Source organism: Salvelinus alpinus, chromosome 2 (genome assembly GCF_045679555.1).
Source record: "Salvelinus alpinus chromosome 2, SLU_Salpinus.1, whole genome shotgun sequence".
Classification (NCBI taxonomy): Eukaryota; Metazoa; Chordata; class Actinopteri; order Salmoniformes; family Salmonidae; genus Salvelinus; species Salvelinus alpinus.
This window is the reverse complement of record NC_092087.1, coordinates 13,849,297-13,865,893: the sequence shown is the minus strand read 5'-3', so window position 1 is coordinate 13,865,893 and position 16,597 is coordinate 13,849,297. Positions and strand designations below refer to the sequence as shown.

The following is a 16,597-nucleotide window of genomic DNA, read 5'->3' as shown; positions in this document are numbered from 1 at the left end:
TTTAAACTAGAGAATGATAATGTCAATGTGGAAAAAGAGAGCTTTATCCTGTCAAAACATTTTATAGCATTAACGTTGTGTTTTGAGTGCTCTATAAAAGTAATACTGTACTATTCAGTAGGTATAAATGATTCCTACACATTTCAAAGCCATCAAAATGCTATGTTGCTGACTAACTCCACAAAACAAATTGTCACGAATCACCTAAGCATTCCTGTATGTCTAAAAAGCATCACAAAAATGTACGCAAATTAAACTAATAATCACTGATTTTAATTGACTCTCCTGTTCAAACATTTAGAATTCAAACTTCCTACATCATATGAGCTTGAAATATGTATTTACACCAAGCTCTCGTATATAGCATAACCAACATAAAAATATCTCTTTTACAACACACCATTCAGATCCATTATATGTTTAACTTCTACATTGTGATTAGTTGAAGATAGTAGATTGATTAAGTTCTATTATATTAAACATTTTACATTTAGTTTAATAATTAAACTAGCCTAATGGAAATGAAAGAGGAAAACAAAAACAAACACTATAGACAACAAATATTGATTCTAGTTTTCAAAGAAAAAATGGGCAAATCAGCATTTCTCCATGAGAAGCATAAACAGCAGGTAAAACACATTTCACAAATTAGTAAGTACCTTTGAAGTTAATGAAACACAGCCACGCATTTGCAGTTCTCATTTGAATGTTTACGCCAGTAAACCTTGATCTCTCTCTCTGCTTGTTTTTACTGTTCATTTTCTAAATCATATTTACTCAAAAGCCACTGAAAACAAGAGCAACATGCATCATTTCAATTTCCAATCATCTTTCCTATACCAATATTGCACTTTGAGAAGAAAAAAAACACAAACACAACACTATTCATGACTTGCTTTTAGGCTGCTTTTGATTATTGAACACTGTTGTTACATTACATAATGGCCTTGCCTTAATTCAAAGAGTGATGCATTGTATTGTACTCAACCTGAGATCTTCAAACATATGCAGCACCCAGAATGTAGAATAGTCTTATGTTAAATGTGATACAGGGAACGCTGAACAAAAAAATATACACAATGTCATTTCTACACAGAACTGGAAAACAACAGAGGACTTCTGTGAAAGGAAAATTCCACCCAAAAACTGTATTTTGATATTTGTTTCATTAGTCCATTGTTGACATAGTCCTAAAATATTTTGGTTGTCAGCAATCAAATTTTCAAGATATGTCACTTTCAAAATACAGAAATCATCCCTGTATAATGCATTTTGCATCATGTGATACAAAAAGCACCATCATATGATACAAAATTAATCATACGGAGGATGATATCTGTATTTTGAAAGTTGCATATCTTGAAAACCTGATTGTTGATAAGCAAAAAAACGTGGGACTATGTCAACAATGGATTAATAAAACAAATACCAAAATATTGTTTTTGGATGGAGTTTTCCTTTAGGCTATTTGAAAAAAGATAAGGGCATGATTGTCTTCTTTTTAATGCCAATCTAATCTGAAAAACAAGAACACAAAATGGGATTATAAATAAGTAAAACTGTTTTTAAATGTATTGGTTTCCATTTCAAATTCATTGTTTGCTCTCAAAAAACTAGAAAAATTAGTTGTATCTCTCAGATTTGCATTTCAATGTAGTACAGCAAAAAAGGTGTTTATACCTGAGACAGTGAGCTTAGTGGAACACTCTGCTCTGCCCAGTTGGTTCTCTGCGATGATTTTGTACTCTCCAGTGTCCTTGGGTCCAACCCTCAGTATAAGCATGGAGCAGACCCCACAGGTGTTGGAGATTAGGTAGTTGGTGTTGGTGTTGAGGCTGATATTGTTACGGTACCATGTGACATGGGGTGTTGGGTCCCCTCTGACAGCACAGCTCATGTAGCACTCATAACCTTGTGGAGCGGTATGCATTTTCAACGGGACAAGGAACTTGGGAGGACGCTCTAGGTTGCAGGTCTTAGACTCTGGCCTGTCCAGCACAAACCTTTCTGAAAACACAAACACAGACATACCTTGTTGAAGATTACAGTAGTTATTACACGGACAGAAATTAAAGTATAGCTGATGAAAGTGTAAATGTCCGCTCACCAGTTGCTGACCCAAAAAACATATCTTTAATAAAGCTTTAGCATTATACAATAATGTTAAAAGCGTTATTAATAAAGATTCCTTCTGGGAGGAGCAAACCATGTACGGACACTTCCCTTCATCTAACGGCCAAATGACAAGCCGGGGAGACTTTGGGCCAGTCAGTGCCCAAGCTCTCATTTATTGGGATTACCAACAAGTGACCCCAAAAATTGCCAGCCTTTTTGTATGTTAAGCAGTAAAAACCACTCTGATGCATTTCAAAGCACATGGACACTAAAATTGACTGGCCCAAAATCCACAATGAAGAGTGACCCAAACAGCTTTTACAAACCTCTTTTGCCTATGATTTCCCACTTTGGTGATTCTGAGGGTTGAGAAGAGCCCATGTCATTCTTGGCATAGACACGAAACTGGTACTCTCTGCCAGGCATGATGTTACAGGCTGTGAACTTGTTGTTAAAGATGTGGTCTGCCACTGTGTGCCACGTTCTCTTGCTTGAGTCACGTTTCGACACCAGGTAGTGCAGCCTGTCATCCCTCTTCTCATCAGGAGATGGCGACCAGGAGATGGTAACTGTGCCCGGTACGTTCTCATCTACCTCCACAGGACCTGGAGGTTTGGGCTCGTCTAGATCGGACCACAAATAATTGTGATGAATGATTAACACTGGACCTCAACTGCTTTCAACTTGGTTATTAACAGAACCGCAGTCAGCCATGTTATCAGCATCTCACCTGTAACTCTGATCTCAATGCTGAATGTCTCCTGGCCAACGATATTCTTGACCATAATGGTATAGATTCCTGTATCTGAGCGCTCTGAAGAAGGAATCAAAAGTTGGGATGCCCCTTCAGCATTACTGATGGTAACCCGTTTGGACACAGGCATGCCATCCTTCATCCAGGTGACATCTGGCCAAGGGGAGGCCTGTGAAGAATATCAGAATGTAATCACGACATCTACATAACAATGTCATACAACTGGTGAATAATTTATTTGAGTTCTCTCCATTTGTATGAAAGTGGATATTCTATTAGACATAGAAATAATACAACATATTTACACTGTACCTCAAAGTTCATGTTGAATCGTGCAGAATTCCCTGCTTGTACCACCATGAAACTCTTGACTTTTTGATCAGTGAATCTAGGCCTGACTGGATGATGCAAATGCAGAAGAACAACATTCACATTTTTTGTGTCTACACAGTCAAAGTTGGGGGGGGGGGGGGGGGGGGGGGGTGGGGGTGCTTGCAATCAAACTAGATCATCTCAATATGTTGATGCCAACAGGGATGTTTGTAATTCAAGGTCTTACCAGGGGGAGGCATAGCCAGGATGTAGTTGTCCAGCTCTTGCGGCTTGCCTTTTCCCCCGTCATTGGTGGCGACCACTCTCACCCAGTACATTGCCATTGACTTCATGCCTTTCACTGTGAAGGAGGTCATGGTGATGGGGTTATTGTTACAGCGGTCCCACTCTGGGCTTTCTGCTGGTCTAATCTCCACGAAGAATCCCTTGGCTTCATCCTCAACCCCCGCTTCCTCCCTTGGTTTAGTCCAACCCAGGGACAAGGTGGTGTAGGTGGAGTCTGTCACCTTCAGGTCAATGACTTTACCGGGGGGCTCTGAAATTATACAGTGACATAGTGATAGGTCTCTTAAAGCTATGGATTAATTTGAAAGAATATCTACGTACACAAAGTACCATTGAGTATGACCTACTTTTTGGATCCCTGGCAAACACAAACTCAGACGGAGTGCCAAATTCACCAGCTCCAGAGTTGTTGATAGCTGCCACACGGAATTCGTATTCCATGCCCTCTATCACGTCTTTCACACCAAACTCCTTCTCTGTGGTACAAGCATACAAGCGCAAGTTATGGGTAAAACTTTAATACTTCATGTATGGAATAAACATGTTTCCTGGTATTTGGAGATGAACAAGAAAAGAACAATACATTAAAACAGAAGTTGAAATGGTGAAACCTTTTATCTTATCATCTGCAGGATTGACAGGGCTCCATAGATTGCTTCCCTTCTTGCGTTTCTCCATGTTATATCCCAGAATGTTGGTTCCTCCAGTGTTGGAAGGGGGATTCCATGTCAGAGTGATACAGTCCTTGAAGGCACTGACCACTTTGGGTGCAGAAGGGGGTCCAGCGTATGCTAAGTACAGAAATATGGTTTAGCGACAACTGTCGTCTGGTTCTGTATTAATATACAGTAATCCCTCGTTTATCGCGGGGGTTACGTTCCGAAAATGACCCGCGATAAGTGAAATCCGCGAAATAGAAAACTTTTTTTTTTTTTACAATTAGCAACTATTACATGTATACAAATACAGTGACTCACGTGTAGGCCGTTTCGTCGACATTATGGGTTTAGGAGATGTTCGAAATTACAAGATAATTTGGCCAACTTAATGTAAATTTGCCAAGCTGTTTTATGTACGTACACATAACTGCACGAGACGACAAAATGATAGCACAATTCGTAGCATGTTTTGATACAAGAAGCGGGAGTGAGTTTTTAGCGAATCAGAATGCAGAGCACAATGCACCAAAAAAAAAAAAAAAATGCATTATGAAAATCCGCGAAATAGCGAATCCGCGATAAGTGAACCGCGAAGTGGCGAGGGATCACTGTATATACAAAATACATCACTTAATTTCAGCATTAAAAAATGTGGTATTGTTATACTGTACTAGACAATGCACATTGAGATTTACAAAATAACACATAGTATCCTGAATCACCCTAAATTGGCCTCACCAATTTATGCGCCCACCTTTTGTGCCAGCCTGGACATCCTCTGTCTCCATCAACTCACTGGTGCCCATCTCGGTGTCGGCCCTGATTTTGTAACAGTACCTCCTGCCATGGTCCACATCACTGTCCTTGTAGTGGGCCTCTGGACCGATCGGACCCAGCTTCTTCCAGGTGTTGCGGCCTATCTGTTGACGTTCCAGGATGTAGTTTAGTATCTTACAGCCACCATCATCCTTTGGGGCCCTCCACTTCACCTCAATTGCATTTTGAGAGGCTTCAATAATCTCCAGAGGTCCCATGGGAGGGGTGGGCTTGTCTGTGAAGAAACAGATGCAGCTTTTACTCTCTGTGCTATTTCTCTTAGCATCATACAATTTCTTCCTGAACTTAAGGGGACAGTGCAATATTTAGGCAATTTACCTACTTACCCAGAGTCAGATGAACTGATGGATACCATTTGTATGTCTCTGCATGCAGTATGAAGTTAAGAGTTAGATTTTGCGAGCCAATACGAACTAGCTTTAACGCAATGACTGGAAGTCTACCGGAACAGCTAACATGCTACCACCGACTTCATTCCTACTGGATGCAGAGAAGTAAAAATGGTATCCATGAGCTCTTTTAACTCTGAGTAAGTAGATAAAGGGCTTAATCTTGCACTATCCCTTTAATTAATCACTTAAATATTGTAATTATTTTATTTATTATTAGATTTTATCTTATAATATATTGCACTGTATTCTAAATACATAGTTTGAAAAATAAAATTGGCCTAAGTGACTTGTAACAATCAGGAATTCACACCAAATCAAAGAGAAGTTCTTGCTTTGACCCAGAGAGAATAAACGTACCAGTTACAATGATCTTTGCAAAGGCCTCAACAGTTCCAAACTCATTTTTGATTTTAAACTTGATTTCTCCAGTGTCTTTGCGCTGTAACTTGTTAAGAGTTAGTTGACTATAACCCTCTCCATGCTCTATCTTGATGTTTGTGTCGTCTGAGAGCTCCTCGCCTTCATGGTACCATTGGATCTTCATTGGATCCCGACCCACAAATGGTATCTTGAAAGTGGCTTTTTGACCTTTTTTAGTAACGATTGGGACAGTAAACTTTTTCAATTCCTCTGCGTCGAATCTAGGTGGATCTACAAAGAAAGGTACAATAATATAAATGAGTGAATTTAAGAATGTTTTTAAATATAATGAATGTCGTGCTAAGATTACATGCAAGATAAAAAAAAGTTAAATAGATTTAGACCTTCAACAACAATCATGGCCTCTGTTTTACGCCCATCTGCCTCAAATTTGTATTTTCCAGCATAGTCCTCTGAGATTTTGCTGATTTTCAGAGATTGGAAGAATCCATCTTTAGACATGGTAAGAACATCATCGGGTTCAATCTGAACAGGAAAACACAATATTTAGGCTGATATATCTCTTAAATCTCGTCTGCATTTGCAATGGCCATTAAAACAACTAATATTAGCTCATAACCGCTATATAAGGACTAAACTATAATAATAATAATAACGTATTGGTGTTTTTCTATAACCAGCATAATAATATGTATTGAAGTGGTGATTGGCTAAATTATACTGCAATGTAGATGCTCACCTCCTCTCCATTCAGGTACCATACACCATCAACATTTTCCTTGCTCAGCTTACAGACAAGTTCAGCTGGGTCTCCCAGAATGGCGGTGACGTCAGAAAGCCCAAGGTTGAAGTGAACGCCAGGGTCTGGAGGATTTACCAGAAATACAGTTAGTGGCAGTGCTTAAATTGCAGCCCACCCTTATGTAATTACCTGCAGGGTGAGTGTTGGAATTCATATGAAGTAAAATAATTACATTCATTGCAATCTTTCTTTGTTATACAGTTCATGCATGCATGTATGCATGGCACACAATACAGTCATCTCAGTGACTTACCTAAGCTCCGAGTCCTCAGAATCCTGAATCACACATTACTGTTTACATTTATTAAATTCCATGTATTTTATTAAGCAGTTTATCTATAAAATACATGTTCAAATGTAAATTGTGATGTTTGAATATAAATGATTTAAGAGGTGTGACAGATTAAAAACAGACAGCGTTGAACTTCAGCGTAGATGAAGATCGCAAAATGTCACTTCTTCTACTTTGATTGTTTAAGCAAAATATTGAAGATTGAGTTTTTCCATATTGTTATTTCAGGAACTTGTTGATATGTTTTTATTTTCCTTTATATTGTCTTTCTGTTAGTCTGGGTATGGCATGAGTATTATTCTTCACTCTTGGCCTTCATTCTTGTTTGCTGCCATAGCTCTTTGGTCAAGGTGATAATTGACAAGAGATATTCATATCTTCAGTGTACTGTGTGAAAAAATGAAGCCATTCATTCTTGGCTATGACAATGGTTATGTGTAAGAGGTGCAGGTTTTTTTCATGCCACTTTCTAAAACATGAGGTTTTATCTTCCAGGCGGCTTCCAAAGCAAGAAGTCTTCATATATCTGTGTTTCTCTTTCTAAAGCTTGAGCTCTTCTTATTTAAGTGATAATGCCCGAGAAGCCGGTGTTTGGAAGATATATTGGTACGGGTGTTGTTAAGCCTGAGACGAAGTCGAGGGCATTATCACTTTTATACAATGGGTTACCAACATATTCAAATAATGATTGAAATATTTATATATATATAAATATTCTTCTTATATGTTCACATCACCTTTCAAACCATCAAATCCATTCTTATGTTTTCACACTTCAATCTTCGTATATTTTCATGAGTTGCTGACGTTTCATGTTCATTTTTATCTTCCTGAAATATGGTTTGAGTCTTCTGTGATCTTCTGACGTGATTATGTTTTAGTAATGAGACCACATTTTGGGGATTTCACAACACTTATTATAGTACTAGGTTACACAGGCAAGAATGTTTGTTAAGACAAACAAACTACGAACACAGATGCTTTTTAAACATACTGTAGCACACACAAACACTAAGGCGGCGACATGGATGCAATTTTGTCATCCATCATTAATATGCCCTGCTTGAAATTACTTGTAAACTACATGGTTTAATAAAATAAAAAAGTTCCTCCCAAACCTATTAACTATGAAACATCTAGAATAGATGTATATGTGCTGTATGATAATCAATGTCTATGTGAAGTATGGATTGTTAACCATTGTTAAAGCCACCCTTATTCAAGAACACCATCATCCCAAAGGGTCAGGGATCTAATAAGTAAGGATGTGTGTTCTGTATGCCCAGCCTCAAACCGGAAAAGTCATTTGTTTTATCAAATGACTTTGATCCTTGAAGGGTGCCTCCCATGCAGTAGTCAATGCAGTATCCGTGATCTTACCAATGACCGTCTCCTGAAGTATTGGGCCTGGCCTTGTGCGGCCTGTGCGCTTGCCACGCTTAGCAGCTTCTGTTGGCTCGTTGGCCTCATCGGCACTTGAAGCCTCATCGCCACTTGCAGCCTCACCATTGTTGGCAGACGCACCACCGCTTGCTGGTCCGGCACCACCAGCACCATCTCCGCTCTTTGCCTTTCTTTTTTGGACTTTGGCATCTGTGGCTGTGCCATTACTATTTATCTTTCCTAGTAATGATTATTATAATCACTGTCAATCACTCATTGATTATTTGTGGACTATTGTTGGGTAAGGCATTGTAGAGAACCACAATTGTAACAGTAACAACAGCAGTAACAACCACATCCACGATAACAAAAGCAACAATAGCAACAATAACAATTGCACAACAACTATAACTTTAACACGGAAGGGGTGGTGAAGAATTCGGTTCCAATTACTTATCCAATACAGTTCCAGAAACTGACAAGCCTTACGTATCCATAACTACTCTGGTTAGTAGCTGGATGTAATTGACATTTTCCTCAAAATAAAAAACATTTTGAGGAAATATGAAGACACTATCCTTTTACCTAAAACTTATTTTTGTTGTACTTGAATAAGTAACCTGGCAAATTCCTTCACCAATCTATGTAATGAAAAGAGAGCCCCTTGCCTAGTGGTTAGAGCATTGGACAAGTAACCGAAAGGTTGCAAGATCGAATCCCCGAGCTGACAAGGTAAAAACCTGTCATTCTGCCCCTGAACAAGGCAGTTAAAAAAAGGTTAAAAAAAATAAAGAGCCCCTTTTTCAAAAGCAAACATTCACAAATGGGTCAACACAACGCACAAATAACATACAGATGAAACATCGAAGCACACACACGTGGCGTATAAAACACAAACATTAGGTCATATTTGTATTTCAAAGAGTGACCGGTAATTATGTACATGCTATGTACATTTTTCATTTTACATAAAGATTAATAAGAAGTATGTTAAACTGTGCTTGTTATTATTTGTTAAATTTAGAAGGCAGTTAATAATCAAAAGAAAAAGCTAACACAACCAACTAAGCACTTTCAGAGAAAGGTACTCGAGCTCGACTTGGTTGGAAATTCAATCTTTCCCTACTAAGTAATTATCTGAGGTTCAAACACAAAGTGATGGATGCTCCTGCTAGGGACAGTAATTGTTTGTTTGGACATTATTTAGACATGGTTGGTGACCTGCAATGTGTATGCATTTTACAAACCGCTTCATCAAGTTTATCGCTATATTGTGTAGAACAGTCCACTCTAAAGTAAACAAATAGGCCTATGGATTTATGAAAATGTTTTTCAAATTATGACAATTAGTACATCATAATGTAGCAGATGTTATTTTTAACTACAGTGCCACAGTTTTGGTCAATTATTTCTGTGGGACCTATTTTGAATGACAGTTATGGCATAAAATGTTTTGTTTTTATCTCCCTTGATATAATGTATATAAACTTCAATAACAAACGCATCATACATTTGAGGGTTAATATTAATCCTAAATGTCAGTGTAAATATTACGTTTAGGATTTCTTTGATTAAACAAAGATTGCCTTAATTTATCAGGCCCGGCGTGCCAAAGTCATTTCCGACAAATGACTTTGATATTAAACCAACCTGTTTCCATGCATGTTCATCAAATGCAACCTTCACAAAATCTTACCAACAATCTCTTCCTTGAGCAGTGGGCCTTGCCTTGTGCGTTTCCCACGTTTCCCCGATTGCTCACTTGAAGCTTCCTCATCATCATCTATTGGTGATCATCAATTTAAAGTTGATGTCAAACAATTTCAATTGTATGTATTTACCTTGTGAATTTTATATTTATTTTAAAGGCAAACTCATTTGTAATGAAGTTGGTTTGCTAGTACATTAATATGATCAAATCAGACCATGTTCCATGAACTGATGTTGATTAATAATCATTTAAACTACAATATGCCAAAATGTGCAAGCTAATCACATAATTAGATGTTGCATCTCCTTTGACAATAATATACAATACCAGTCAAACGTTTGGACACACCTACTCATTCAAGGGTTTTTCTTTATTTTTACTATTTTCTACATTGTGGAATAATGTAGTAACCAAAAATAGTGTTAAACAAATCAAATGTATTTTATATTTGACATTCTTCAAAGTAGCCACCCTTTGCCTTGATGACAACTTTGCACACTCTTGGCATTCTCTTAACCTGCTTTATGAGTTAGTCACCTGGAATGCATTTCAATTAACAGGTGTGCCTTGTTTGTGGAATCAACTGTTCAGAGGAGACAGCGTGAACAAGGCCTTCATGGTCAAATTGCTGCTAATGGTCATGGTCAAACCACTACTAAAGGACACCAATAGAAGAAGAGACTTGCTTGGACCAAGAAACACAAGCAATGGGCATGCTTGCGGTGGAAATCTGCAGTGGAAATCTGTCTGATTAGTCCAAATGTAAGAGTTTTGGTTACAACCGCCGTGTCTTTGTGAGACGCAGAGTAGGTGAACGGATGATCTCTGCATGTGTGGTTCCCACCGTGAAGCATGGCGGAGGAAGTTTGATGGTCTGGGGGTGCTTTGCTGGTGACACTGTCTGTGATTTATTTTGAATTCAAGGCACACTTAACCAGCATGGCTACCACATAATTCTGCAGTGATATGCCATCCCATCTGATTTGCGCTTAGTGGGACTATCATTTGTTTTTCAACAGGACAATGACCCAACACACCTACAGGCTGTGTAAGGGCTATTTGACCAAGAAGGAGAGTGATGGAAGGCTGCATCGGATGACCTGGTCTCCACAATTACCTGACCTCAACCCAATTGAGATGGTTTGGGATGAGTTGGACCACATAGTGAAGGAAAAGCAGCCAACAAGTGCTCAGCATATGTGGGAATTCTTTCAAGACTGTTGGAAAAGCATTCCAGGTGAAGCTGGTTGAGAGACTGCCAAGAGTGTGCAAAGCTGTCATCAAGGCAAAGGGTGGCTACTTTGAAGAATGTCAAATATAAAATGTATTTTGATTTGTTTAACACTTTTTTGGTGCTCAGCATAATCCTACAATGTAGAAAATAGTCAAACTAAATAAAAACCCTTGATTGAGTAGGTGTGTTCAAACTTTTGACTGGTACTGTATGTCAGTTGTTACAAACATGGATGTAGTTTCTTACTGTAAGTGGATGCTATTGTCTTGGCTGATAAGGTTTTCTAATGTTTTATAATCAGTATAATAATAAATACAATTGCAAACACAATTATGGTAACACAAATAGCGATAGCATGATTACGAAAGTATGATTACAATAACATTATGGGATGCAAAAGCAGAAAATAAAGACTGGAAGCCAAAGCGATAACAAAAAAAAATCCTTTTAAAATGGATGCATACAGCAACAAGTATCTTAGATGATTTTTTATCTTAGTTGACTTGTCAGGGGTGTGTGTCCTTTACTTGTTTTTTAATGGTAGGTACTTCTTAAAGGGATACTTTGGGATTTTGGCAATGAGGCCCTGTATCTACTTCCCCAGATAACCTCGTGGATACCATTTTTATGTCTCTGCATGCAGTTTGAAGGAAGTTACTAACTAGAGTTAGCACAATGGATGGAAGTCACTGTTCTAACGCTTGTTGGCAAAAAAATTTAACATGGTTCTTTTTTTACATTTAACCTTTATTTAACTAGGCTAGTCAGTTAAGAACAAATTCTTATTTTACAATGACAGCCTACACCGGGCAAACCAGGACAACGCTGGACCAATTGTGCGCCGCCCTATGGGACTCCCAATCACGGCCGGTTTTGATACAGCCTGGATTTGAACTAGGGTGACTGTAGTGACACCTGTAGCACTGAGATGCAGCGCCTTACACCGCTGCGCCACTCGGGTTAGGTTCACATAAGCTCGCATAGGCTCTAACTTCCTTCCTACTGGACACAGAGACAGAAAAGTGGTATCCACAAATTCATCTCAGGTGAAATAGATAAAGGGCCTAATATCCAAAATCCCGAAGTATTCATTTAAGTAGTGCTTTTAGAGGTTACCCTACCTAAATTAATCCTCTATGGTCAATCAGTGACTTCAATTACAATCGGATGTTAATGACCTTGAGACAGTCATCCCAGTCATAGAAATATGACATCTGGGTGAACTATACTTAGTGTAGTGGATATACTCTATGGGCCAGTTTCCCAGAACTAAAAAGCATGCTTAAAGGAGAATCTCCATTGAACGTGTTCTTTTGTCTAAATCTGTGTCCGGGAAACTGGCCACAATGTCTTCCATTTAAACTACTTCAAAATCTTATCAGTGGAAGAAATAGTTTCTTACCTATGAACGTGTCTGGAACAACTTTGCCGCTTCTCACACGCTTTGTTTTTGTGGCTCCATCTTCCTCATCAGACTCATCTGTGCTTACTACTATGTCTTCGTATTCCGATCCAGAATCTCCCTCTGCCCCATCACCTGCAGCTCCACCACCTGCAGCCCCATGACCTGCAGCCCCACGACCTGCAGCCCCACCACCTGCAGCCCCAGCACCTGCAGCCCCAGCACCTGAAGCTCCAGCACCTTCAGCACCTGCAGCTCCTGCACCTGCAGCCCCACCACCTGCAGCGCCTGCACCTGCAGCCCCACCTCCTGCAGCTCCACCACCTGAGGCTTTCTTCTTTGCCTTTGCTTTCTCCTTAGCATCTTTTAATTTAGCAGCTTTTTTCTCTGCCTTAGCCTTAGCCTTAGCTTCCGCAGCCCTAGCTGCCTCTCTGGCGGCTTTGGTGGCTGCATCAGCGGCCTCCTTCTCAGCCTGGGCGGCTGCGTCAGTGACCCCTCTCTCGGCAGCCTTTATCTTTGCTTCCGCCATCCTCTCTTCCATGTCTTTCTTGTGTTTTTCCGCCTGCTCCTTTGCTATTTTCTCCAGATCCAAATCACCTCCTCCAGCCTGGGTTGTTTTGCGAGCTATCTTCTTGCCTTTGTTTGCAGGGTTCTTGTCAACTAAATCAGAGAATTTGCGAGCTATTTAATATAATGGTAGCCAGTGACGTGTGTGTGATTCACCGTTCATTTATATGGTTTATGAATATAACTGATATGCTGAAAGATTGTTCAAAAACATTCCATGAGAAATTTGAAAAACCTCACCTTCCACCACAAGCCAGGCATTACAGGAATGGATACCTGCCACAGCTGCGTAGATACCAGCGTCCAAAGGCTGACAATCCTTCACTAACAACTTGTGAATGAGCTTGTCTTCAGACACTGTGATTTCAAATTTGTCATTATTTTCTATCGGGGCACTCTTGCCCATCCAATTAATCTCAGCCATAGGTGCCGTTAAGACACACTGGAAGATGGCATCTTGTCTTTCTTCTGCCTTCACCTCCTCAATTTTGACGGCGAAATTTACAGGTGGAACTGAAAGATGGATAGAGAGTTGGGAATAATACATACTAAGCCCATCTAGTTCACACAATAATTTTGTCATGCTTGTCAAATTCTTCAAACACCAATTTTACAAATACTGCAGTTCTAGTCCTTGAATACTGTAGTTCCCTAAATGTATAGTATGATGTATTTGCTCTTGTTTAGCTTTAATTCCACATAGTATCATTAACTATTTTGTAATAATCATATTATTGTAGCATTTTTTCTAGTCTCTATTTAGACTGCGATTTGCATTTGTACTCACTTTTGAAATCGGTGGAGAAGACATTAACTCCCTCTACATCCACTGAATAGAGACCAGCATCTTCCGGGTCTAGATTTTTGATAGTGAAAATGAACTTTTTGCCAACTCGTTTCAGTTGGTGCTTCATTTCTTCTTCCATCTCAACGGTGTAAGGAACCATAACACCATCCTGCAGAGTATATATATCGTTTTTATCTTATTTTTATCTACTTTCCGAGAGTCAGATGAACTCGTTGATACCAGTTTTATGTCTCTGCGTCCATTATGAAGGAAGTTCGAGGTAGTTTTGTGAGCCAATGCTAAATAGCGTTAGCACAGTGACTGGAAGTCGACAGCTGTTCCCATAGACTTCCTGTCATTGCGCTAAATCTACTTAGCATTTGCGCTAAATTTAGTTGCCAACTTCCTTTAAACTGTATACAGAGACATAAAAATAGTATCCAAAAGTTCATCTGAGTCTGGGGAAGTAGAAACAGTGCTATCGGAAAGTATTCAGACCCCTTGACTTTTTCCACATTTTGTTAAGTTACATATGGATTAAATAAATAAAAATTCTCATCAATCTACACACAATACCCCATAATGCCAAAACAAAAACAGGTATTTGAAACTTATTTTATAAGTATTCAGACCCTTTGCTATGAGACTATACATTTAGTTCAGGTACATCATGTTTCCATTGATCATCCATGATATGATTCTACCACTTGATTGGAGTCAACCTGTGGTAAATTAAATTGATTGGACATGATTTGGAAGGGCACACACCTGTCTATATAAAGTCCCACAGTTGACAGTGCATGTCAGAGCATAAACCAAGCCATGAGGTCGAAGGAATTGTCCGTAGAGTTCCCAGAACATGATTAGTGTCGAGGGACAGATCTGGGGAAGGCTACCAAAACATTTCTGCAGCATAAAAGTCCCCAAGAACACAGTGGCCTCCATCATTCTTACATGGAAGAAGTTTGGAATCACCAAGACTCTTCTTTGAGCTGGCTGCCCGGCCAAACTGAGCAATCGGGGGAGAAGGGCCTTGGTCAGGGAGGTGACCAAGAACCCAATGGTAAATCTGACAGAGCTCCAGAGTTCTTCTGTGGAGATGGGAGAACCTTCCAGAAGGACAACCATCTTGTCAACACTTCACCAATCACGTCTTTATGGTAAAGTGGCGAGACAGAAACCCAGGAATACTAGAGGCTGTAATTGCTGCCAAAGGTGCTTCAATAAAAGTACTGAATAAAGTGTCTGAATACTTATGTAAATGAAATAAACAGGAGAGGTATTGAACAGGTGGTATGAGCTTTCATACCTTGTAGAGGAAAATCCTGCTGCTGGCATCTTTAAGATCCATGTCAATTTCAAATGTTGCATTTTCATCAGCATTGACTCCGATGTGTTTGAGCGAACTGATATGTTCAATAAACTGAAACAGACAAATATAAAAGGTACGGTAAAATGACTGAGAAACCATAAGATCTTTGAAAAATCAAACAGGTAACTGACACATTTCCCCTTTTAGTTTATTGGTGTTTTCTTCAAAATAATACCAGTAAAAAGATATTCCATAGTACTATACCTGTGCCTGTTCCACCTCTCTCTCCTTTTTCATTTCAGCCAGTTTTGTCAGCATCCCACGGAAATTAGTGATGCCGTATTCAGCACAGATTTGTTCATAATCTTTCTTGTCGGCACTCATCAGGATCTCCCAAACTTTCTCTTCAGATTCGAGTGGCTTTTGCTCATGGACATCTCCACTGCAGATCAAATATAATCAAATGTTATTTGTCACATGTGCCGAATACAACAGGTGTACAGTGAAATGCTTATTTAAAAGTGCATAACCTAGAATGTTTTAAAAAGTTAAGAAATAAAAGTGTCAAGTAAAAAATCAATAAGTAAAAAATATCAAATAAAAGTAACAAATAATTAAACAGCAGCAGTAAACTAACAATAGCGAGGGTATATACGGGGGGTACCGGTACAGAGTCAATGTTAGTCGAGGTAATTGAGGTAATATGTACATGTAGGTAGAGTACAAAAGTGACTATGCGTAGATAATAAACAGAGAGTAGCAGCAGCGTAAAATAGGGATCTGGGTAGCCCTTTGATTAGCTGTTCAGGAGTCTTATGGCTTGGTGGTAGAAGCTGCTTGCTGTGCGGTAGCAGAGAGAACAGTCCATGACTAGGGTGGCTGGAGTCTTTGACAATTTTTAGGGCCTTCCTCTGACACCGCCTGGTATAGAGGTCCTGGATGGCAGGAAGCTTGGTCCCAATGATGTACTGGGCTGTACGCACTACTCTCTGTAGTGCCTTGCATTCGGAGGCCGAGCAGTTGCCATACCAGGCAGTGATGCAACCAGTCAGGATGCTCTCGATGGTGCAGCTGTAGAACCTTTTGAGGAGCTGAGGACCATTGCCAAATTTGTTCAGTCTCTTGAGGGGGAATAGACTTTGTCGTGCCCTCTTCACGACTGTCTTAGTGTGTTTGGACCATGATAGTTTGTTGGTGATGTGGACACCAAGGAACTTGAAGGTCTCAACCTGCTGCACTGCAGCCCCATCGATGAGAATGGGGGCGTGCTCAGTCCTTCTTTTCCTGTAGTCCACAATAATCTCCTTTGTCTTGATCACGTTGAGGGACAGGTTGTTGTTTTGGCACGACA

General features: G+C 39.5%; 1 protein-coding gene across 7 annotated transcripts in view; it reads right to left on the bottom strand.

Annotated features, from left to right (window-relative positions):
- Positions 1-251: 251 nt before the first annotated feature.
- Positions 252-16,597, bottom strand: part of igfn1.1 (immunoglobulin like and fibronectin type III domain containing 1, tandem duplicate 1) — a 36,897-nt gene continuing 20,551 nt past the window's right edge. For 4 of the 7 annotated variants that reach the window (XM_071367098.1, XM_071367087.1, XM_071367094.1 and 1 more), the window contains 19 exons: positions 15,511-15,688; positions 15,244-15,357; positions 13,935-14,103; positions 13,388-13,660; positions 12,581-13,240; positions 9,930-10,016; positions 8,231-8,473; positions 6,496-6,620; positions 6,140-6,281; positions 5,733-6,026; positions 4,901-5,197; positions 4,099-4,278; positions 3,835-3,963; positions 3,429-3,737; positions 3,182-3,267; positions 2,846-3,038; positions 2,442-2,738; positions 1,681-2,007; positions 252-1,517 (listed from right to left, as the gene is read on the bottom strand). In XM_071367098.1, the coding sequence (XP_071223199.1) occupies positions 1,513-1,517; positions 1,681-2,007; positions 2,442-2,738; positions 2,846-3,038; positions 3,182-3,267; positions 3,429-3,737; positions 3,835-3,963; positions 4,099-4,278; positions 4,901-5,197; positions 5,733-6,026; positions 6,140-6,281; positions 6,496-6,620; positions 8,231-8,473; positions 9,930-10,016; positions 12,581-13,240; positions 13,388-13,660; positions 13,935-14,103; positions 15,244-15,357; positions 15,511-15,688 (4,108 nt within the window). In that variant the 3' untranslated portion in view covers positions 252-1,512. The remainder of the gene's footprint in view (positions 1,518-1,680; positions 2,008-2,441; positions 2,739-2,845; positions 3,039-3,181; positions 3,268-3,428; positions 3,738-3,834; positions 3,964-4,098; positions 4,279-4,900; positions 5,198-5,732; positions 6,027-6,139; positions 6,282-6,495; positions 6,621-8,230; positions 8,474-9,929; positions 10,017-12,580; positions 13,241-13,387; positions 13,661-13,934; positions 14,104-15,243; positions 15,358-15,510; positions 15,689-16,597) is intronic. The other 3 variants (XM_071367111.1, XM_071367105.1, XM_071367115.1) reach the window with 2 other exon arrangements.